Source organism: Rhincodon typus, chromosome 1, assembly GCF_021869965.1.
Source record: "Rhincodon typus isolate 14 chromosome 1, sRhiTyp1.1, whole genome shotgun sequence".
Taxonomy (NCBI): domain Eukaryota; kingdom Metazoa; phylum Chordata; class Chondrichthyes; order Orectolobiformes; family Rhincodontidae; genus Rhincodon; species Rhincodon typus.
In genome coordinates, this window is record NC_063332.1 from 120,294,059 (window position 1) to 120,319,443 (window position 25,385).

Sequence of the window (25,385 nt, forward strand, 5' to 3'; positions counted from 1 at the left end):
TAGATATCCAGAACTCACTGCCTAAAAAAGTGTATCAATAAGGCCTTGTTCCCAAGTTATGTAGTTTATAGAGCTGTGGTCAGTAATATAAATATAATTACAGTTCTTAAATGTATGTGGATTCATTTATGTACTTTCTATTGTTTGATTTAGCTTGATTTATGGAATTGATGATCAAATTGTACAAGAAAACAATTTGCCTGTTTTGATTTATGATTTATAGAAATGTTGACAAACATTTCTTGTCAAGACATTTAAGCATTTAGATGAGGACTTGAAATGCCATTACATACAGGACTACAGGCCAAGTGCTGGGAAATGGATTTAGAATAGATAAATGCTTGGTGACCGATGCTAACATGATAGGCTGAAGGGCCATGATATTAAAAACTCTATGACTTGATCACGGCCCACCTTTAACTTCAAATCTGTTTTCTCACACTATCCCATTTTTCCTTAATTCCCTTTGTATTCAAAACTTTATCGATGTTGAACTCAAACATACAATATACTGAGCATTCACAGCTCTTTCAGGCAAAAAATTACCAAGATTCACAATCAGTTGAGTGAAGGAGTTTCTCCCCTTCTCCATCTTAAATGGTTCTAGATTCTCCAACTAGGAAATCATTTTCTTTGCTTCTACCTGTTAATACTCCTATCAGAACTTAATGTGGTTCAATTACGTCATTTTGTATTCTTTAAATTCCAGGGAATGTAGGACTATTCTTCGCATTCTCTCCACACAGGACAATTCCTTCATTCCAGAAATCAGTCTAGTGAACCTTTGTTGCATCCTCACTATGGCAAGTATACCCTTCCTCATGAGACTAAATTGCAGAAAGCTTTTGGTGTGGCATCACCCATGCTCCATATAATTTCAGTATCATTTTTTATTCTTATGCACTTACTATTATGTAACAAAATTTAACATATCACTTATTTTCCTAATTACTTGCTGTACTTGTATGTTAACCTTCTGTGATTTATGTACAATCAAGAACAATAAAGTTAAGAATGCAAACGTTGCCCTGCCTTTTATCATTCAAAACAAAAACATTTTTAAATTGTTTTTCGAACAAAGTGGATATATTCACAATTCGTCACCTTGTATCCAGTTTTCTTGCGCACTCATTCAAGCTGCTGATACAGCTCCTCAATACATACACCGTAAAACAAAAGCAGATGTAGGCCATTTGACTGAACAAGACTACTCTGCCATTCAATGAGATCATGGCTGATATGATAATCCTCAAATCCACTTTCTTGCCTTTTCTGACAACTCCTGATTCTCTTACTGATTAAAATCTGTCCATCTCAGCCTTGAATATACTGAATGACCCAGCCTCAACTTCCCCAATTAACTTTGTATCATTAGCAAATATTGATACTGAAATAAAATCGAGAGAGGCCGGCATTACATCACCAAGTCACCCTTTACTTATACATGGAAAGTCCTTGACACTCCCTCAGAGCCAGGTCTAAGTGACAGGATCTCTGACATTCCTGTTTATCTGTCAGTCAGCGCTCCCTGATTGAGGCTGTTAATCTGGTCCAATCAGGGAACTCATTCTATGAGGTCCACCTGGATGACTTTGTTACAATCACTACAGATACATTATACTCGGTCCTATCATTTACATATAGTGTCTAATCAATCTATTCAAAGATGTTATTACACAGCTGTGGAACAGGTAGGACTTGAATACAGGCCTCCTGGTCCAGGGGTAGGGACACTAGCACGATGCCACAAGAGGGCCAGCCACAATTGCCACCTTAAGCCATTAATATTGATTGTAAACAGCTGGTGCTGCTGCCTAGTATTTGAGGCACCAGATGAGTCAACCTGAAAACGTCCCATTTGTTCCTACATTGTTTTTGGCCCATTTATAAATTCTCAATTCCTGTAAAATATAAATAATACTAAAGGGATAGTTCTGTAGAAAATGGTTTTGTTAGCATCTCTATAGTCAGGGATTAGGATTTGTTCATTTATTTTAAAAATCTTTAAACAGAATTTGCACCATGCTTTAAGAAATGTAGCTATTAAATTATATATAAAAACAAACAAACAAACAATTTCAGGGGCGGTGAGGAAAGAAAAAATTGTCTTACTTGAACAATAAAAGAATGAAGCCCTTGACAGACTCCATTAGGTGTTTCGAGTTGTGCAAATACAACAGCATGTGTGGCAGTTTTCCCCATGTTTCCAATCCAGAATTTAGCTGCTTCGAAGTCAGGAGAATTGATGATAAATTCCTAATATTCCAGAAAATTAAGAATCACAATAACACCTTGGAAGTTATTACTGGTTTTCAGATAAAAATGTATTAGAAATTATATGGATAATTTCAGTATATAATAGGTTACAAAATGAATACCATTCAAACATTACGTAGCTATCCTTTTACCATTAATATTTGCTGGCTGATCTCTCATGGTTTTGCATAGGCAATCAAGGCTAAATGTAATTTCAGCTCATGTACATTTTGACGTCGGGATTAATTGGAGTCCAGGACTTATGAGACAGAAGATATAAGATAGAAAACAAAGTCATGGTGAATGGCTATTTAATGAGTTAGTGAATGAAAACATGCAGTAGTGTCTCATGATTCAGGTTTGAATTCACCATTGTTTTTGATATGAACTGATGGCTCAACTGAGGTGTTGCAAATTGAACTAAAATTGTGCAATAAGGAGCAAACAAGTAAAAAGGTGTGTAGTGACAACAACTGCTCCATACATTAGGACTTCTCTTGACTGTGGAGGTCATTTTTTTGTCAAACACTCACTGCTTTAATTTGTTGAAGGCTGAGCTCCATGGTATAGTATATATAACTTTTAAAGCGCATGTTGCTACAGCACCTCGGATTCCTTGGGAGCCATTTGGCTCAGTTGGCTGGATGGCCGATGATGGCCAACTAGGATGGATTCTGAACCTGCTTCGGTATCTGACCTGTGCTGGAAACTGCAGCACTGTAGGTCTGGTTTCAGGTATAGAACTCAAGAACAAGATGAATAAGGTTTAATAGACCCATATGCTATTGAGAGAAATTTAAGCAAGGTGGGCAAAATTGAAACCCATAAAACATACACAATTAATTGTGAAATAGATTATAACCCCCAAGAGTTAACAAATAATGCACCTCTATCAAATATTAATCTGTAAAACAAGGCCATTGAATAACTTACTTTTAATATTCAACAATTATAAATAAGAGCTTGACAGGTTTCTTGGTTCATATTGTACTGTACTTCAAATTATATAGGACCCTTGCAAAACAAAAGACCAACTCATCTTTCATTTTTGCTTTACTTTTTCATTAGTGAACATGAAAAACAGTGATGATCTCAAGGGGAAATGCTACGGAACTCCAGTCGTTACAAACTCCAGTCAGATTTACTACTATTAATGACAACTCTTTGTACATGTCACTTTACTGGAGATGGATGCCAAGTGGGAGACAGATGTAACATGGTCTTTGATTCAAAATAATCCTGGACAATTGGTGACGCGACATTTCCTTTCTATTTTCAAATGCTATTGAAATTGGCTTAGTTTGAGTATTTTTGTATTTTAGCATTCCTAAGGTAGTATAATTATGCCATAATGTACAAGACAATTACAAAAACTATAATTGTGTAATTTGGCCAGAATTGCTTTGAAATCATATTGGAGCACAAGTATGATTCACTAATTTTTGAATAGGAAGATTCAAAGCACAAAACAAGAGTCGGAGAAAAATAATTATCAGAGGTACTATATTGTTGATTATTCATGTGGTTTGATGCTAAGTTGATTTACAATTGTTATTTCAAATACACTGAGTTCTCAATCTCAGCTGTTATTAGTCATTAACAGCTAGTGATTGGTGGCTTAGCACTTTAAGTAGATCATGGGGAATTTTCCCAACTCATCATGGCACACCCTCATTGATACCCCAGCAGCTAGCTGTACATTAGCATTAGCAGGTTTAAGCCTATCCACTGTGGGACAGGAAGGCTTCAAAACAGGAAATGACGAAAAGGAATTCAGGCTGAAAAATGTTGTTTTCTCCAGACTTACTTCATACGGGTCTTAGAATTACTATGGTAGTTTATGGCTAGCACATAGTTGTAGGAATCCTTTTCAATTAACCACCATAAATGCATCATGTGTGTTGCAATAAACAAACTAATTCTGACATTAGAAGCAAAACCTTTCAGTATGCATAACTGAATTACTGAAGGCCTGCCTTACTGCAGACTGAACTTAGTTGGCTGATTCTGATTCTTATAGCAACTTTGCTAATGGCGTGAGGTAATGGGACAGGTTCAGTCACAAAGTAATTCCCGGCCACTGCCTGGAGATAAGGAAAGGTTGATGCACCAATGTATGATGATGGGTATAAGAAGATCAAATAAAGAACCAAAGGAGCAGCTGGGGTTTGTTCAATTTTAATTTTTCAGTGGAAAAAATGTGAAATTATATTTGCAACTACTTGCTACCTGAAGGGCTCAAATGAGCAATCTTTAATTTCAGAAAACTGCAGGCTAATCGGTTTTGTTTGGCAATCCTAATGCATAGTGAAAGAAATGTCTTGAGACCTGTTCATCATTCTTCATATGCAACTTTGTCAAAGACTTAAAATGGTTACATATAAAACTGAATTTAAAAATATAATACAAAGAAAGCCAGTATCTTCCAATGTACGGAGGAATTCACCACTAAGAGAAAGTAGAATTGACTTCAGCATTCATACATGAAACATCTGACCTTTTATTTAATCTATGGATCACTTTATGCTTAACTTCTAATGAACTCTAAAGAAGACAACAATTTTTTTCTGATTTACAAGGGATAGGTAAAGTTACCTACAGCTTCACTTTAGCAGTAGAATAGCCTGCTGTGTATTAACTATGCTATAAGTTTCCTAATAAAGCAAAATATCCTACGAATTACAGTGAGCTACATAGGAAATATGCTAACCATTCGGAATAAAGTAAACTATTATTGAAAAGCATTGTAGAACATTAAACTATGATTTCTGCTTCCAAATACAGAGATATGAAAATCAGAAGTTAATAAGTGAAAACAAAATATTCTAAGCATGTTGTAAACTATTTATCTCTGAATGCATGATACTAACCTTTGTTTCTGGATCATACTTTGCTGTTGTTCTCATAGCTCTAGCATTGCTGCCATGGCTCAGCTCAGTCAAAGCAAAACATCCAAAGATCTAAAATAAAGGTTGTGAAAAATATTTGAAAGAACGTACAAAAAAAAATACAAAATAACTCCAAAAATGAGTAAGTGAGAGTAATGAGAGTGAAGAAAAAGTGACAGGGAAATGAGTAATCACAAAACTGCTCCAAAAGTTCTCTCAAGTCATCACACGTTGTTACAAGAAACAAGTACACTGTGAGCAAACCAACTTGCATTCCACATTTGTTGACATTATAAGTACTCAGAATCAAAAATGTAGTGTTTCCTGTAACATTAGCGTAATTTTTTTTAATGGATATTTTTGAAAAGTTGGACTCCTGAGCCATTATATGAGAAAATAAAACAGAAATGAAATGCTGCAAATGTAGGAAATCTGAAATAAAAACAGAAAATGCTGGAAATACTTAGCAGATGAGGAAAGAACTGAAATATTAATAATTTATCTATACAGATGTTCTCCAACCTGCATGTTACTTCCAGCATTTTTTATTTTTACTTTAGATGAAAAAATAAGCTGAGAAGATGACACAAAGAGACTGCAGAGGGCAGTTAGGTGATTGGGCAAGAAGGCAGTAGAAGGAGTTTTATTTGTAAAATTACCCACTTTGGTATGAAGGAAATGGAAATATTTCTTGAAAAGGTGATAAATTGCTACATGTTGGTATTCAAAGATTCGGTTGTTCTTGTACATACGTCATAGATGGTTAACATGCTTGCACAGCAAGCAATTACGAGGGCAAATTGTACGGAACCTTTATGGCCAGCAAATTGGAACATTAGTGTAAGGAAGTCTTGTAGCAGCTATACAGGAATTTATATAGGGCTTTGGTTAAATTACATCAAGACACGTGCACAGTTTTGGGTTTCCTGCCTAAAGAAGAATATACTTGCCTAACAAGCATCTGTCATTCTGATTCAGAATGTATTTGAATGACAGAATGACAGTACAACACATTCACTCTTGGACAGCAGACAGATGGAGTAGACTGGACCTTAAACCTCCAGAGTTCAGAAGAATAACAGATGCTTTTATTGAGATGTACAAGGTTCTGAATGGGCTTGATAAATGTGTACCATAACGATTGTTTCCCATGGCCAGAAAGTCTAAGACCAAGGAGGGGGTGGGCTACAGACTCATTAGGAGGTCAGACATTCAGAATTAAAGTGAGAAAAAAAACCTATTCTTGGGAGGTGAAAGGGACAGTAGAACTTAGTGAAATTACAATTAGGAGGGAAGTGGTAATAAGCAAACTGAAAGATCAAAGCCTGATAAGTCTCCTGATCCAGGTGAACTTCTTCTTAGGTGACAAAAGTGGGGACTAATGAGATAGAAGATGCATTGGAGTTAATTTTTCAAAATTCTCTATAATCAGAAAAGGTTCTATCAGACTGAAAGGCAGTAAATATAAATCCTCTACTCAAAAAGGGAAGGAGATGGAAAACAGGGAACTATAAGCCAGGTAGTCTTAAGTCTGTCATGGGGAAGGCGAAAAATGTCAGAATCAATCATTAAAAAGATTCTGGTTGTGCACTTAGAAAGCAAAACTCAAGGTAATCACAAAAAGTCAGGATGGCTTTGACAAAGGGATATCATTTTCAACTAATTTATTGAAGTTTTTTGAATGAGCAATTTAGGTGGGGGGAGGCAATGTCACTGTGATAGTGTCACTGGACTAGTGATCCAGGACCCAGGCCAATGCTCTGGGAACACGGGGTCAAATTCCACCATGGCACAAAGTGAAATTTGAATCCGATAAAATCTGAAAAAGCAATTTATATGGTGGATAAAAGTGAGCCAATGGATGGACTATATTTAGATTTCCAGAAGATATTTGATAAGGTGCTGCATCCAAGATAACTGTGGAAAATAAAAGCTCATAGTGTAGGGGGTAACATAGTGGCATGGAAAGTTGATTTCCTAGCAGAAAACAGAGTATGCATAAGTGCGTCTTGATCATTTTGGCAGGATGTGACGAGTGGAGTCTCACAGGAATGTGTGCTGTGGCCTCAACATTTTACAATTTACATCAATGACTTAGATGAAGGGAGTGAAGATATGGTCGTTAAATTTACAGATACACCAAGATAGGCTAGCAAGCATGTGGTGAAAAAGACATTAGGAGTTTGTGAACAAACATAGATACGTTGAGTATGTAGGCAAAAATCTGGAGACAGAATATGTTGTGGAGCAATGTGAAGTTGGTGACTTTGGCAGAAAAAAAATTAAAAATTGTGCATTACTTAAGAAGAGAACAACTCTGGAATTCTAAAGTAGAAGGATGTAGACATTCCAGCGCATGAATCACAAGAAGTTACCGTGTAGGTACAAATATAATTTAAAAAAAGGCTAAGGGAAGGCTCTCCTTTAATAAAAGACGAATTGAGCATCACAGTAAAATTGTTACGTTTCATTTCAACAGGGTATTTGTGAGACCACTTCTCAAATATTGTGTGCCATTCTGCTCTCCTTACTTAAGGAAATAAATGCATTGGAAGTAGTGCAAAAGAGGTTTACCAGATGGATATGTCAAGTGAGTGGATTGTGTTAAGAGAATAGGTTGGACAGGTTGGGCTCATTTCCAGTATAATTTAGAAGAGTGAGTGATGACTTGAAGTATGAAAGATCCTGATTAGTCTTGACTTTGAAAGATGTTTCTTCTTGTGGGACCATCTAGATTAGGTGGCAACGTTTTACAATAACAGGTCACCCTTTCAGGAATGGGAGAAGGAGAATTTTTCCTCTCATATGGTTGTTCAACTTTGGAACTCTGCTCAGAAGGTGACAGTGGTGGGGTCATTACGTATTTTTAAAAATAGTTGGTGAACATATTTTTGTTATGTTGGGGAATCGAGAGTTAGAGGTAGATTAGAATGTGGAATTCAAAATACAAACAGCTCAGCCAAGATCGTTTTGAATGACAGTGCAGGCCCAAGAGGCTGAATGGTCTACTTTAGCTCCTATTTTGTATGTTACTATGCCCCACTTCAGGAAGTTATGTATAATCAAATTATTACCATATTCCCTTTTTACAGTGCATCCTAAAGAAATAGACTTGAAACTACTGAATTGCTTGAAATGTCAAAAAACATACCTCCATATTGATTACCTTCTCCACAAACTGATGATGCCTATTGGATCCAGAATTTAAAACTGTTCCTCCAAACATCTGAAATTAGCAGGTCAAATTCTAATTAATGAAGATTTCACTAATCAGAATAAAATCAATACTCACTTTGTTTTTCTAGCTTATGCATAGAAATGTAATGAAATAGCTTCAAAGTATTAAAACATAAAACGATCCTGATTAACAAAGACAAAAATTCAAGTCAGTAGTGGTTCTAACTACTCCCTGCTTACCAATGCATTTCTCACATAGCCGTCAACTTATTTTGCAACAGTCTCCACTCAGGAACTATACTTCTGTAGAGATCTGACACCATTTTAAAAATAGAACATTGGCTGAAGGAAATTTGGGCTGTCCTCGGGATGTGAACAGTGGTTCACTTGAATCACAGGATATTTATCTCAGTCCCCGGACATCACTACAGGGGTGCTACAGGGTAGTTTCATTAGCCCAAAATCTTCAGCTGCTTCATCAAACAAACATTCTCTCTCCATTATAAGATCTGTACTAGTGATTTTTTAATGATGATTGAACAATGTTTAGCACCATTCAAAACGGGTAGTTTATGCCCGTATGCTACAAGACCCAGACTATATTCAGGCTTGATACATTCAGGGTTGATATGGAGCAGGTTACATATGTATCACATAAATGTTGGCAATGGTCATCTCCAATGAGCAAATCTAAACATCTCATATTGATATTCGAAGTTATTACTATCTCTGAACTTCTCACTATCAACCTCCTTGGGGTTACTATTTACAAAAAAAAACTGACTTGTACCATCTATTCAAATATGGTGGCTACAAGAGTAGGACAGAATCTAGGAATTCTGCAGTGAGTATCTCACCTCCTGACTCCTCATAGCCAATCCACATTTGGCAAGGCACAATTTAGGAGTATGATAGAATACCTTACACTTGTCTGGATCAGGCCAGTTCCAACAACACTCAAGCAGCCTGACACTATTCAGAAGAAGATAGCCCATTTAATTAGTACCCATCCACCACCTACAACATTCTCTCAATCCCCAATACACAGTGGCATTAGTGTGTACCACCTACAAGATAACCTGCAGCAACTCATCAAGGCTTCTTGGACAGCACCCTCCAAATGCACAAACTCCAATGCCTAAACAAACAAGGGCAGCAGATGCAAAGGAACACTATTAACTACAGGATTCTCTCTAAACCACACACCATCCTTACTTGGGACTATAATCACTATTCCTTCACAGTCACTCAGTCAAAATCATGGAACTCTCTTTCTACTACCACCATGGGTGCACCTACACTATACTGACAACAATGGTTCAAGAAGATGGCTCACAAAGGGCAATGAGGGATGGACAATAAATGCTGATCAGAACAATAGCGCCTACATCAACAGAAATATTTTTTTTTCCAAAATCAAGTTATTTCTTTCTTTAGAAAAAGTTTTTTGGGAATTATGGTAAATAAGGACAAAACTTAGCAGTACCTCAACACATGTAAATCTAAGTATCAGTAACCACAGGATGAATCAATTTTACATTCAGCTTGAAAGGGAGAAGACTGGGGCTAAGTCCAATATTTTAAATAAGGGCAACCATATGGGCATAGTATTGAGCTATTTAAGGTGAACTGGCATATTAGGCTAAAGGACAGATCAAAAGAGACAGTCCCAGACTTTTAAGCAGAGATTTTAGAATACTCAGAATAATATTCCCATTATAAAGGGAGGAGCCCCCCCATGCCCACACCCCCACACCCTGTCTGTGTTTAACGAAGATAGGAAAAGCATCAACCTTAAGCAAAAAGCATATAACTGCACAAAGGTGAGAGGCAGCTTAGATGACTGGTCAGAATATAAAGAATGGTCGAGAAGACTACAAGGTTGATCAGGACTAAGAAATTAGAATGAGAGGAAGTTAACTTGGAATGTAAAAGACAGCAGGAGATTCTACAGGTATTTAAAGAGGAAAAGAGTAAGCAAAAGTGAGTGTTGGTCCTAGAGAATGTGAGAATGAGGAGACAGTAGTGGATAATAAGGAAACAGCAGAAGAAATGATAAATATTTTTCATCTGTATTCACCACAGAGAATAAAAAAAATCAAGTTATTGCTATAAATCAGGAGGTGGAAGGGAAAGGACAGCTTAGTGAAATTACAACCACGAAAAACATGGTAATAAGCAAACTGACAGAACTACAAGTTTCTGGACTTCATCCTAGTGTCTTAATGAGGTTGTAAATGCATTCACATTAAATTTTACAAAATTCCCTAGATTCACGAATGATTCCATTGGACTAAAAAATAGCAAAAATAATCCCTGTATTCAAGAAGGGAGGAAGGTAGTAAACAGGAACTATTGGTCAGTTGGCTTGATGTCTGCTATGCACAAGCGAATAGAATCAAGCATTAAAGACATCATAGATGTGCCTGTGGAAGAATTTAAGATAGTCAGAAGACAGAGTATGGCTTAGTCAAAGGGAAATTTGCTTAACCAATTTATTGGAATTGTTTGTTGGAATGAACATGCTGTGGCTAAAAGGGAGCCTATAGGCATACTATTATTAGATTTGCTGAAGGTAATTCATAAGGTGCTACAACAAAAAAAATTTACTGCAGAAAGTAAAAGACCATAGTGTAGGGGATAAAATATTAGCATGGACACAAGATTAACTGGCTGATAGAAAACAGAGTGCATAAAAAGGAGTCTTTGTCTGATTGGCAAGCGCAGTCCAGCAGGGATCTGTGCTGTGGCCTCAACGTTTCATATCAATGACTGAGAAGAGGGGAGCAAAGCCATAAGAGCTAAACTTCAAATTGGGCAAGTATGTAGTGAAGAAAATAAGGAAGTTGCAGACAGATATAAAATAGGTTCAGTGAGTGGGCAAAAATCTGGCAGATGGAATATAATGTGGGAAAATGTGAAGTTGGGTACCTTGGCAGGATTAATTTTAAAAGAAATGTTACTTAAATAGAAAAATGACGGCAAAATTCTGATATGCAGAGAGATTTAAGTGTTCTGGTGCATTAGTCACAAAGAGTTAAGTGTAGGTACAGCATATAATCAAGAAGGTGAATGGAATGCTGTCCTTCTTTACAAGAGAAATTGAACATAACAATAAGGATCTTATGTTTCAGTCATATAGGCTTTTGCTGAGATCACATTCGTAAACCAAGTGCAGTGATGGTCTCCTTCTTTAAGGAAGGATGTAAATACCTTAGAGGCAGTTCAGAGGTTCATTAGATTTGATACTTGAAATAAGTAGGTTGTTTTATTGGCTATTTATTTATTCACATTTCTTATTTGTTCCCATTTAAGTTTAGAAGAGCAAGGGATGACTTGAAGCGTAGAAGATCCTGAATAGTTCTGACAACGCGGGCATGGATAGAATATTGGATTTTGTGGGTCAGTCAAGAACTAGGTGGCAGTGTTTTAAAATTAGCGCTTATCCTTTCAGGACTTCTTGCTACAGGAAGATCTGTAGCTCGGATTGCTGTTGGAGTTTGTTGGTTGGTTTGCCGAGCTGACTAGTTTTCATGCAAACATTTCATCTCCCTTCTAGGTTACATCGTCAGTGCTGTGTAGCCTCCACTGAAGCGCTGTTATTCTGTCCCACTCTGAATTTATACGGTCCGGTCTGTCACAGTGGGCAATCTTGTTTCTAGTTTTGTACTATAGTGGTACGTAGATGGGGTCTATTTCAACATGTTTGTTAATTGCATCGATGGTTTCCTGACAAACAAACAACACCAAGAAGACATCGTACGCCCCAACAGACTGACCACCCTACCCTATGTTAAAAACACATCAGAACAGACTACAAGACTTCTACGACCTCTTGAAATAAGGATAGTACCCAAACCAACAGCCACACTTCGCCAGTTATTCTCAAAGACGAAAGATGCCAAATTCACAATGAGCAGGGAAAATGTGATATATAAAATACCACGCAGCAACTTCAAGAAACACTACATAGGACAATCAGTAGGAAACACGCCACCAGGATACGTGAACACCAATTTGCATCAAAACAGCACGACCAACTCTCCCTCATTTCAATACACTCCGACATAGAAGGGCATCAATTTGACTGGGACAAAGTTACAGTACTAGGACAAGCAAGACACAGACAAGCACGAGAATTCTTGGAGGCCTGGTTTTCAACCACCGATGCAATTAACAAACATGTTGAAATAGACCCCATCGACATACCACTACAGTACAAAACTGGAAACAAGACTGCCTACCATGACAGACTGGACCGTATAAATTCAGAGTGGGACAGAACATCAGTGCCGCAATGGAGGCTACAGAGCACTGACAATGTTACCTAGAAGGGAGATGAAACGTTTGCATGAAAACCAGTCAGCTTGGCAAACCAACCAACAAACTCCAACCGCAACCCAAGCTACAGATCTTCATTAAAACATTAAAGGAGAAAGATTTAGAGTGGACCTAAGGGGCAATTTTTTCACACAGAGGGTGGTGCATGTATGGACTGAGCTGCCAGAGGAAGTGGTGGAGGCTGGTACAATTACAACATTTAAAAAGCATCTGGAAAGGTACATGAATACGAAGGGTTTACACAGATATGGGCCAAATGTTGGCAAATGGGACTAGATTAATTTACGGTATCTGTTCAGCATGGACAAGTTGTTTCAAAGGGTCTGGTTCCCTGCTGTATGGTTCTGACTCTAATGCAACTTCATTACTAATCTAAGAAAACTGCAGCTGAACCGGCACAAAGTGAATGCTATGCTCAGGGCTGGCAACTGTTGGATGTTGAATTGCTCAATAAAAGGAAGACAACCACAGAGAATGAGGATTAAAAAGAGGAAACAAAGAGAGAATGGATTCTGACTGTGTTTTGACAATAGGGAGATTGATTTTTGGAGAACCTCCGAGAGATTGAACTGCTTTGTTTCGCTCTCTTTCTAGTCTCTCTTCAGTTACTAAGGCCTGGTATCCATTGTTTGAATCGGTTTGTTGAACCGGAAAATTACAATTCTTTTATTTTCTTTTGAATTTATCTCTTAACTGCGTCTGTTTGTGAGTATTGCTTATGATCAAAGAAGATTGGGCTTTAGATTTTAGATATTAATTAGATTGCTTTGTTGTTTGTTTTCTACTAAAGTTACATTATTAATGATGCAATTTTTGTTTAAGTTATAAAATCTTGGTGTCCAAGATCTGTTATTCATAAAGCTTGGTTAGGAACAATTGAACAATTTTGAGGGTCATTGAATGATTTAGTTTCACTGAGTTGTGAAGCCAGTGATGGTGAGGCTGATTGGTTTTGGCTTGCATTTCCACATCATACCATTCTTCATTACTCCACTGAACTCCTTTGTTGCCTCTGATATCAGAGTGACTAACTTTCCCTAGTTATCAACTGGGAAGATCAATCTTCAGTCCTCTCCCATTATAAACTCTGCACCTTCCATTCCCCCTCCTTAGCTGCAGTCTCAAGTGAACCAGACTTGTCACAACTTTAACCTCTTATTTAACACCAAGCTCTGTTTCTGAAACTTTATCCTCTGCATTACTAAGACCATCTACTTTGTCCTCCACAATATTGCCCAATTCTACATTCTACTTCCCTAATCTATTATGCCTGAAATCAAAAAATCTGGCTCAAAATAAGAGATCAGAGTTGAAGTGTAACAACTGTCCAGAATTATGAATTATTACAAGGCACTTACCAGTTTAGTTAGAGAGTAGACAGAAAGTAGTGACCAGTCATACATTCCTAAACAATGTACAACTGCAAGACCATTTAGAGGATCTTGCACAATGTCTGCCAATGTCAGGAAGTCATATTCAAACAGCCGTTTACAGCGAAGGAAAGTCAGCTCACGATATTTCTCAACAGATATATCTTCTCCAGGTTGACGAGCAAAAAGTGGATCATTTTCGAGAATTCTAAAGACATTGTGCTGTTGATGGAAAAGTGAGAAATAATTTCTCTTCCTGTTGCAATAGTTCCAATGCAATATATACACAGAATTATCTTGTCAATTTTGAGCTTTGGATTGCCAATAAAACTACTAAAAAGAACTACATGATAGTTGTCAGAAATTCAATATCACTGTGATTGATTAAATTATTAAGTTTCTTTTTAACAAGAGTAAGCAATGACTTCACACATCAACAAACCCAAATGCGAAATCACCATGTTTAATGATAAAGCAGTACAAAAGACTTCTATCAAATGTGAAGTACAAAATTTTCAAGAACAGTTCCTGCTGATTTTTATATAAAATCAGGAATGACAAAAATTGGTGGGAATGAAGTTGAGTAATGAAAATCATAGAATCCTACAGTGTAGAATCAGGCCATTCGGCCCAATAAGTCCACACTGACCCTCCAAAGAGCATCCCACCCAGAACCATCCTCCTACGCTTTCCCTGTAACCCCGCATTTCCCATGGCCAACACACCTAACCTACACATCCCTAAATGCAATGGGCAATTTAGCACAGCCAATCCAACTAACTTGCACATCTTTGGATTGTGGGAGGAAACTGGAGCACTCAGCGGAAACCTACGCAGAGATGGGGAGAACGTGCAAACTCCACACAGGCAATTGCCTGAGGGTGGAATTGAACCCTGGTCCCTGGTGCTGTGAGGCAGCAGTGCTAACCACTGCACCACCATATTGCCAGTGATGCAGTTTGACAACAACTGGGCTTTTACAGGTTGTTGGTCCATTGTCTAAAGTAAAACAGAAATTGAGCTGGTAACATGAGAGGGTTAACAGATAGGCAATTCTGCACCTACGCTCATCACTTCATTCAATGTTCGGCGTCACTTTAGAACATAGAACATTACAGCACAGGAACGAGTCCTTTAGCCCATGATGTTGTACTGAAAGTGACACAGAATTAATCTAATCCCTTCTGGCTGCCCTTGGTCCACATTCCTCCATTCATTGCATATTCATGTACTTATCGGAAAGTCCCTTAAACACCCCTATCACATCTACCTCCACCACCACCCCTGGCAGCGTGTTCCAGACTCCTACCACTCTGTAAAAAACCTGCCCCTTCGAACTTTATCCCTCTAACTATAAATGCATGCCTCCAAGCATTAGACATTTCAATTCTGGGAAAAAGATTCTATTAATCCAATCTGTGCATCACATAATTTTATAGACTTCTATCAAGTCTCCCCTCAGCCTCCACCGTTCAAGAGAAAACAACTCCAGTTTTTTTTTCTAGCCTCTCCTTATAGCTCATTGCCTGGATGAGAGGTTATCGCCTGATAAACCTCTTCTGTCCCCTCTCCAAAGCCTTCACATTCTTTCTGCAATGTGAGTACCAGAATTGAATGCAATACTGTAAATTCAGCCTAACCAAAGTCTTATAAAGCTGCAACATGACATCCTGACTCTCGTACTTAATGCCCCAACCAAGGCAAGCATGCCATACACCTTCTTTACCACCTTATCTACTTGTATGGCCACTTTCAGAGAGCTATGCACTTGAAGCCTAAGATTCCTCTGTACATCAATGCTGTTCAGGATCCTGCCATTAACTGCATATTTTCCCTTAATATTTGGTCTCCCAAAGGGCAGAAACTCACACTGCCATTTCTCCACCCATATCTGCAACTGATCTATATTCCACTGTATGCTTTGACAACATTCTACACTATCCACAACTCCACCAATCTTTGTGTCATCTGTAAACTTACTAACTCACCCACCTACATTTCCATCAAAGTCATTTTTATATTTTTATCTATCTATACTATATCATATATAGTACAAATGCCTGCGGAACACTATTGGTCATGGATCTCCATCCAGAACACACCCTTCCACCACTGCCCTCTGCTTTCTATGGGCAAGGCAATTCTGAATCCAAGTGACCAAGCCACCGTGGATCCCATTCATCTTAATTTTTTGAATGAGCCTACCATGACGGACCTCGTTGAAAGCCTTACTAAAATCCACGTAGTCAACATCCACTGCTCTACCCTCATCGATCACTTTCATCACCTCCATGAAAAATTCAATCAAGTTAGTAAAACATGACCTGCTCTGCACAAAGCCATGCTGACTGTTCTTAATTAGGCTAAGCTTTTCCAAATGCACGTAAATCCTATCGCTGAGAATTCTCTCCAATAGCTTCCCAACTACCGAGGTGAGACCCACCGGTCTATAGTTTCCTGGGTTATCAACTATTTCCCTTCTTGAACAGAGGAACAACATTAGCTACTCACCAGTCCTCTGGGACCTTTCCAGTGACTAGCAAGGATACGTAGATCTTGGTCAAGGCCCCAGCAATCTCCTCTCTTACCTCTCTCAATAACCTGGGGTAGATACCATTGGGAACTGGGGTCTGTGGGAGAGGGTTATTTCTGGTGTCTTCCAGTAATTCTGCCTACGGTATCATGTAACCCTGATGCAAACTGAGCACAGACATCAGTACAAAGTGAGCCTTAACAATGAATAATCAAGAGGGGAATGGAACAGTAATCAATTCCAGAATTATATTAAAAACTGAAAGAACTGCAGGTGCTGTAAATCAGGAACAAAAACAGAAATTGCTGGAAAAAGCTCAGCAGGTCTAGCAGCATCTGTGAAGAAAAAATCAGAATTAATGTTTTGGGTCCAGCGACCCTTCCTCAGAACCAGAATGTTTCAGAATTTTATTACTATATTGAACTTTCCTATGTTTACATGGAAGAGTTAAACTAATTATAAGGGCAATATGTTTCCTTACATTTCAAAATGTATGTAAATACTGTGTTTCAATGACCTGGGCCCATCTGTTGTGTATCTTCCCTGACTATTCAATTCAATTCAGGACTTCGGATGAGGTCAGGGTAGGGAGAAATGATTCGCCTCCCTAAATCAACGTCCTCAATTAGGATAGCAGAATTTCTGCCATGAGCGGTTGCATTATGCCAGCTGAATCAGTAGCCCAGAAACATTATTTAGTGACATCTTACCTTTACTTTGATAATCTCTTCTCCGTCCCAAAACAAGGCCAATTCCTTCCAACTAAAAGAGGCTTTTTTTCGATATAAATCTAATGGGCCACTGGGAAAATCCTGCAATAATGAATCCAAAGTATTTTTGTCAACGCTGCCTTCCTCAGGACAAATTGTACTCATCTCTGCTTCTGATGTGTATTAACCTACAGTAACAAATAAATGAAATTATACGTTTAAAAGCTTGTATCACAACATTCTAGGAAGTAAAAAACACTAGATCCAGAACTTATACTTCAAGGCAACAGAAAAGATATTTTGCACTGGATTTTTCATCTTTGAGGCTACTTTAGGAGTCTCTGGAATGCAACTATTGAACACACAAGCAGATATCCTAGCACTCAGCTAAGCTTTGTTGAAAGTCTAGAGATCATCAGAACCTAAGAGAACAGAAGTAGGCTAATTGGTCCCTCAAGCCTACCTGCCACGCAAAAAGATCAAAGTAGGTCTTCGCCGGGCCTCAAATCCTCTTTCATGCTAGCTTCTCATAGCCTCATCTTTTGATGTTTTAAAAGTCTCTTTCCTCTCTGAATACTTCCAGTGACTTAGCTTCCACAACTCTCTGGGATATGGAATTCCAGACATTCACTAACCTCTGGGAGAAGTTCCTTCACATCTCAGTGTTAAATGAATGTCGTCCTATTTTGTCCAAATGTAACTATATCCAAAGTTTGAGATTTCCCCAGTAGGGGAAACATCTTCTCAATATCTACTGTGTCGAGCGCCCTCAGAGTCTTGCATGTTTCAATATGATCACCTCTCATTCTTCTAAACCCCAATGAATAAACCTGTTCAGTTGTTCTTCATAATTCAACTCTTTCATTCAGAAATCAGCCTAGTGAATCTTTTTTTAAACTGCCCCCAATGGCAGTATAGTTTTTCTTAAATACAGGGACTAAAAGTGTATGCACTGCTTCAAGTGTGCCTTTCCCAACACACTATGGAGTTGTAACAAGTTGAAACAGCTGCATTCCAGGGAAACTAATGCTTGATTGACAGGCCTCACTCTCTGAAGTATTTTGTCAATTCCACAATATTAATTTACACAATATAAAAGGGTTATGAGCTTGCAGCTTTTGCTATTAATACGTCAAAGATTTTAGATGATTGACATATTCAATAGCTTGTAATGAAAGTTTCTTTTGAGAAAGTACTAAGTTATGAATGAATCCTCTTTTTAAAAAAAATCCTGTCATCAGCAAAGTTTTCATTGATGTTACTCAGACTGTATAATGGATGAATAAGCATGGAAGTGCCACAGCTTAGCATGAAGGGTATGAGGGGCAGAGCTTGGTGCAGAAGCCATGAGGGGCTGTGTTGGCTGAGAGGTACAGCTTGGCAAGGGGGACGTTATGAAGACCTTCTCAAGTAATCTTTCAAATGCTTCATAACCTCTCTGAGGTTATGTCAACGTAAGTCCTAATAAAACTGGCCCAGCTCCATGACATTTGCAGATAACTAGGACATGCCTTTCTCAGTAATGGAACTGAACAGGTTAGGAATGCAGGGAATGAGCCCATTAAGTAAACTGGCCTGCACCTGTATATCATACAAGTATAAATCGGAGAAGCTAGGAAAGTTGAGGAATCTCAGATATGGGTCCCAATAGCCACTTTCACACCCCAACAGGATCTCCCTGACACCTGTCAGTTACACTAAAAGCAAGTTATTTGTAAACATCTGGCAACAGTAAATGTCTTATCCATTTGTTTGCTCACCTGCCAGCCTACCTCCCACTTACCTGTCACTCTACTACTCTACTCATTTGCCACCCTACCCACCTATCACCTTACCCAGATGCCTATCCATCCATGTTCCACCTTAGCCCCTTACCCAGAGACCTCACTCCCTCATCCCCGCACTCATTTACCTCATTCACTCACACTCATTAACTAAGAATCACTAAGTAGCATTGAATATTAAATAATAAAAAAACTAATTACACTCAGAATTATTAAAGAATAAGTGTATTAAAAAGGCAAACTAAACAGAAGAAAATCTTTGTAATATCTGAAAAATGCTACATAAGTTTCATTTGGATTATCTTGCAGTTTAAATACTTTGACTGTCTGCTGCTGCTCTTTAAAGAGCCTTGCTGGCTCCTCCGGCATCATGGAGTGTGCAGCATTGGTTCCCTGTGCCACTTCAAGGCCTACCTGTTTTTCTGTGGCAGAAACTCTAGTGAGCAGTCAGCATTGGAAGGCTGTCTATTAAAAAATGAGACAAGTAAAAGGCTATATTTTGCTCTTATAATTGTCATTTGGAACAATTCTGATGTCAATTGGAAGTTCTGGGTGAATTATTCCAACACAGTCTTGTCTGGTCTTCCACATTTTACCCTCCGTGAATTTGAGGTTGTCCAATACTCTGCGGCCCATGTCACTCATTCCCTTATTAACTTGCACCCACCGACTAACATAGGCTCCTGGTCAAGTGACATCGTGAGTACGTGAATATTGACAAGATTTCACATGATTCCTTTCTATCATTATACTCTCCTCCAGCCACACAACTCTCTAATCCAATCTCTTCAGCATATTTGATTTTAACTGCTCCATGATAACTATCATTGCCATTGCCAGGAGCCATACCCCACTATGATTTTAATCGGGGAGGCACTGGGTAGGCTGTCTGTCCATGGCCAAGTAGAGGACCTTAAAGTTTGCATTGTTAATTGCCCAGTACGAGTATCTCCCCCCTGTTCTTTCTTCATTTACTTGAATTTATATTCTTCCTAATCTGTGGTTTCCAGACTCAACACTCTAACCTAGCTGGGGCCCCTCTGGCGATTTATAAAGTTTTTGCATAACTTTCTTTGCGCTCTACTATTCTATTTATAATCCATGGATCTTACGCACTTCTTTTAAAAAAAACTCTCAACTTGCAATGATTTGCAATATGTAAACTCCCAGGTCTCACTGTTCATGCACTCCTGTTAAAAATTTCACTCTCCTCTTATGCATCTTTACATTCTTCACTTGATTTAACACTTATATATCTGCCCATGTCCTCCTCTGTAAACATTCAATTCATGTTTACTAAACTTCAGTTTGTGTCATCTACAAGCTTTGAAATTATGCCTCTGTCTAGATCATTAACGTAAATCAAAGCAAATGGTAGTTCTAATACTGCCCCCTGTAGGCTTTCCACCAGTTTGAAAAACAATGCTCTCCACTATTCTTTCTAGCCCTGATCCAGTATTGTATCCCCACAGTTAGTGGTACTTTAAGATCATTTATTTAATTTTGCTAACAAGTCTGTGATGTGGTACTTTAATTAATGCTTTCCCAAAGTCCATATACATACTAGCATTAGCCAAAATCTACTTCACTACTTCAAATGAACTCAAACAGGTTTGCCAGAAACTATTTCCTTTCGACACACCCATTTTCAATAATGCAATATCATAGTGCTGATAAAACTAAGGCAATTGCAGCCAGTTGATCCTGAAAATGTTACTTCATTAACATCTGCAGGATATGCACAAATTAGTACAGCTCTCCCACAGACCAATCAAACAGTCACAGTAACAGAACAACACTTATCAAAAAACACCTGATAGCTATTATTCCTATCAAATACATCCCAGTTTACTATAGCAAGACTTATCACATAATAGTGAGGGAATTTCTCTAAGTTATTCTCGTATTACTCAAATTGAGGTAATTTTAAGCTCATAGGCCAGGTAGGGGAGCTTCAGGTGGTGGTTTAAAATGTCAAAACTGGAAAACCCAACCAGCCACTCCCAATTTTATGCTTTTAATCAAGTTCTTCAAACTGTGATACCTCTGATGCTGATGGGATTTGAACCCAGTCCTTTTGACTCAAAAGTAGGGAAGGCTAATACTGCGCCATAAGAGTTGCACTTCCAAATTCAATGCAGGTAGGGGGGGTGGCCGTGCACATAAGCTAACTGATGTGCAATTTCCCAATCCACCAGTCTCTCCAGAGCCCCCTTGCATGTTAGATAACAAGGTGCAGAGCTGGATGAACACAGCAGGCCAGGCAGCATCAGAGGAGCAGGAAAGCTGACATTCAGGTCTGGACCCTTCGATATTTCCATCTATTCACTTGTCTGTGGCAGGGAAATAAAGTCCATAAATATAAAAATTAAAACTAAATGCACAAAATAGATACTGGAAATCTGAAATAAAAAGAAATTGCTGGATATGGTCAGCAGATCTGGCAGTATCAATGGGGAGTTAATGTTGTAGGTGGACTATTTTTCACCAAAACACTAAAAAAAAAAAAATTCGATTCTAAAGGGAAAGCAGGAACAGAGATAACTGGGTGCACTTGAAAACAAGTCTTTGAAGGTGGCAGAAGTTGAATATGTGATTAAAAATGAACATGGAGACCTTGGGTGTTTAACATCACAGAGTACAACTTAAGGACATTGTGAAGAACCATTACAAAACATTGATTTGGTCTCAACTTCACTGTGTGTCCAGTTCTGAGAACTACACTTTAGGAAGGTTCTGAATGCTTGCGCAAAGGCACAGAAAAGATTTACCATTTATCATAATAATACACCTAGAATTATTCTGGTAAATCTTTCCTGCACCCTTGCTAAATTGAGGGAGTTCATTAGTGAGAAACTAAAGTCGTTCTCATTATAGAGAAAAGGGAGAGGAGATCTGATTTCTGTAAGGTTAGCCAGACAGAGAGACAAAGAGAGGGAGAGAAAGAGAGAGCTTGTTTCCATCGCATGCAACATCATTGGCAAAATAACTTAGACATATGCAGAAAAAATGCCTTTTATACATAGTGAGTTGTTATAATCTGGAATACACTGCCTGGTGATGCGGGAAGCTTCGATCATGGCTCACAAAAGGCAATTACAAAAGCACTTAAACACAGAAACGTAGAAAATAGGAGGAGTTGGCCATTTGACCCCTCAAGCCTGCTCCACCATTCAATGTGATCATGGCTGATCATTCAATTCAGTACCCTGATCTCATTTACTACCTACATCCTTTGATGCACATAGGCCTAAGTACTATATCTAACTGTTTCATGAAATCATTCAATGTTTTGGCCTCAACTTCTTTCTACAGCAGAGAATTCCAGAGGCTCACCACTCCCTAGGTGAAGAAGCTTCTCCTCATCTCAGTCCTAAATGGTCTACCCTGTAGCTTTAGACTCTGACCCCTTGCTCTGGACTTCCTGCTTATCAGGAACATGCTTATGTTTATCCTGCCTGGACCTGTTAGAATTTTATAGGTTTCTATGAGATTCTCCATCATTATTCTAAACTCTGATGAACATAGTCCTAACCATTCCAGTATCTATTCATATAGAAGTTCTGCCATCCCAGGTATCAGTCTGCTAAACCTTTAAGCATTCCTTCCATAGCCAGAGTATCCTTCAAAGAGATCAAAACTGGAAGCAATCCTCCAGGTGTGGTCTCACCAAGACTTGAAGAGTTTAGCTAAATTGCTCTTACAGAGAAACAATACAAGATCAACGAATCAAATAGTCTTATTCTGTGCTGTAGCCATTCAATGATTCCAGAAGCATAACATTTTCTGGCATTTTTCAAAATGTTTTGTTTTAAAGAAAGATCTGTTCAGTAAAGTGCTAAGGTGAGAACAACTCTATGAAGGTGAACTTAAATAAAAAAGTAGTTTATTCCACTAAATACAATTAGATTTTATTTGATTCTATAAGATTCTAATCAAGCAACATTTTACATTTTCAGACTGATAGCATCACTAATTTATTCTGGCTTTAAAATTTGTGACCTTGTTTTAATGTATCTGTACTTAAAACCAACAGAATCCGATGATAAATAAGAGTTGACACTTTGTACTTTTGGTATAAATGACCAAAGAACAAAAAATAATATGATTTGGATATCATATCCCCTTGGATTACAATTTTAGATATTTTCTAATCAACCTGTTAGTACACATCTCTGGGAGCAGGTGGGACTTGAACCCGGCCTTTTGCTCAGAGATAGGGACACTTCCACTGATTACAGATTTGTGCTACTCTTGAAGGAAATGCTTTTCTTCCTACAGTTAACAGTTTCTTGTCGCTCTGTGTGACAAGCTCCAAAGCACTTTCACAAAGTCATTCTTTACACTAATTAGTAAAATAAATGTCAGGTACTCTGAGAAAAGACAAAGCACAAAAATGAGCTAGTAGGTTTTTAATAGAACAAACAAAGATTGTGTACTGGTAAGCCAGGTATCTGATAGCGAATAGGATTCATATTAAATGGCAAGTTGAGAAATAACCATAAAACTCAGAATATTTTTATTACTGGAGTTTTGCAAATGAAGATGCAAATATTATTTAATAAAGCGATCAATAATTTAATACCATAACATGTTCAGGGAATAATTTAGAATTGGCTTAATAGGTAAATGGTTCACATGTTACTCAATAAACAAGTTAAAGTTCAGAATTTAAATCTATATTTGTGAAACAGTAATACATCTTTAATTATTACAATCAGTATAGTATTCAGATATGGAATAAGCATTGTGATTACAAAAACAAAATGAGCTTAAGTACATTTTCTAATATAATTATGACCAAGCCTACAGGAGAATACTTACAGAATATGCAGTTGTTGTTAAAAATCTTTTCAAATTAAGATTAGAATGTTTGCCTTTTGCACCATTTCTAAGATACTATTTTAATTTAAAAGACATTTGAGGTCTCAAAGAAGAAAAAAAAATGAAAATTGCAGGAATGTAGCACTTATTGAAAATGCAATTTGGTTGATACTGTTAAAAAAAAAAGTGAAAGAATGTTATTTTTTTTGTATAAAAGGGGACTTTGGAACAGTTAACATTTAATCTTAGATACACATTGGCAATGAAAAACAATGACTGAATTGTCCAAAATCAGGACATGTATAACAGAATACAAATGTTAATTAATTATAGCTTGTACATAAATATAACACAGGGACAGTAAACTGAAGATAATTGGAATGAAATCAGATGACAGAACCAAGAGGAAAAGAGAGGGGTGGTCAGGACAGCCATTGTGCAAACACAACATAAACAGAATTTTAGTATACCAAATTTTATCAGCTTAGCAACATATTAGTCACCTTGCATCTGAAATCAGAAGATCATGGTTCGAGCCATATTCCAGAACTTTAGCACAAATCAGGACTATCGCTGGCATTGATAGATTGCAACATTGCCATAATTAGTCCTTTATTAAGCTTAATGTGCTGTCTTAAAGTTCAAAGTGACTATACAAGATCTTATGACATTCTTTGAAGATAAGCAGGGAGATTTTGTTGGTTTCCTGACTAATCCTCTTCCCTCAGCAAATATGATAAAATCCAGATTGACTATAATTTCTCATCGTTCTTTGTAAGCACAATTTGTTGTGGATGCAATTGATTCAGCTCCAAGTGGGACAAGGAACAGTCAGGCCACCTGACTAATAAACCAGTGCAGGGAAGCTGTCAGTTGCAAAATGGGTGATGGTGATTGCTGGAGGTGGGTGGTGGTGGTGGAATTATGATCAAGGCGGTGGACATATGGCAGAAGGGGTGACTTCTGACAGTGCATTTCTGACTCATTAAAAAGATTGGGGACAAGCTTTACGGAGTCAGGAGGTCAGTTACTCACTGCCTGATTCCTAGCATCTGACCCATTTGTAGCCACCGTATTTATATGGTGAGTCCAGTTCAGTTTCAGTTCAATGGTAACCAGCAGAATGGTGATAGTGGGAGATTTGGTGATGGTAATGCATTGATTATAAAGGGGTGTGATCAGATGCAGACTTGTTGGAGATGGTCATTCTCTGGTATTTATGTCATGGGAAAATTACAAGCTATTTGTCAGAAGAAGTCTGGGTCTTGTCCAGGTCTTACTGCATTTTGATACGCAGTTTCAGTTGAGGAGTTGAGAATGGCGCTTAATGTTACACTGAATGCTGAGATGACTGATCTCCAACAACCACAACCATCTTCCTTTGTGCCCAATGTGACTCCAACCAGCAGAAAGTGTTATGCTGATTCCTATTTATTTCAGTTTTGCTAGGGCTTTTAAATACCACACTCTGTCAAATGAAGCGTTGATGTCAAAAGCAATCA

At 38.0% G+C, this 25,385-nt stretch overlaps 1 protein-coding gene across 1 annotated transcript in view; it reads right to left on the minus strand.

Moving 5' to 3' along the window:
• Positions 1 to 25,385, minus strand: part of LOC109915926 (peroxisomal acyl-coenzyme A oxidase 3-like) — a 37,843-nt gene that overhangs the window by 8,335 nt on the left and 4,123 nt on the right. The window contains exons 3-7 of the mRNA XM_048605466.1: positions 17,276 to 17,377; positions 14,021 to 14,254; positions 8,296 to 8,370; positions 5,127 to 5,216; positions 2,113 to 2,256 (exon numbers count right to left, since the gene is read on the minus strand). Coding sequence (XP_048461423.1) covers positions 2,113 to 2,256; positions 5,127 to 5,216; positions 8,296 to 8,370; positions 14,021 to 14,254; positions 17,276 to 17,377 — 645 coding nt within the window. The remainder of the gene's footprint in view (positions 1 to 2,112; positions 2,257 to 5,126; positions 5,217 to 8,295; positions 8,371 to 14,020; positions 14,255 to 17,275; positions 17,378 to 25,385) is intronic.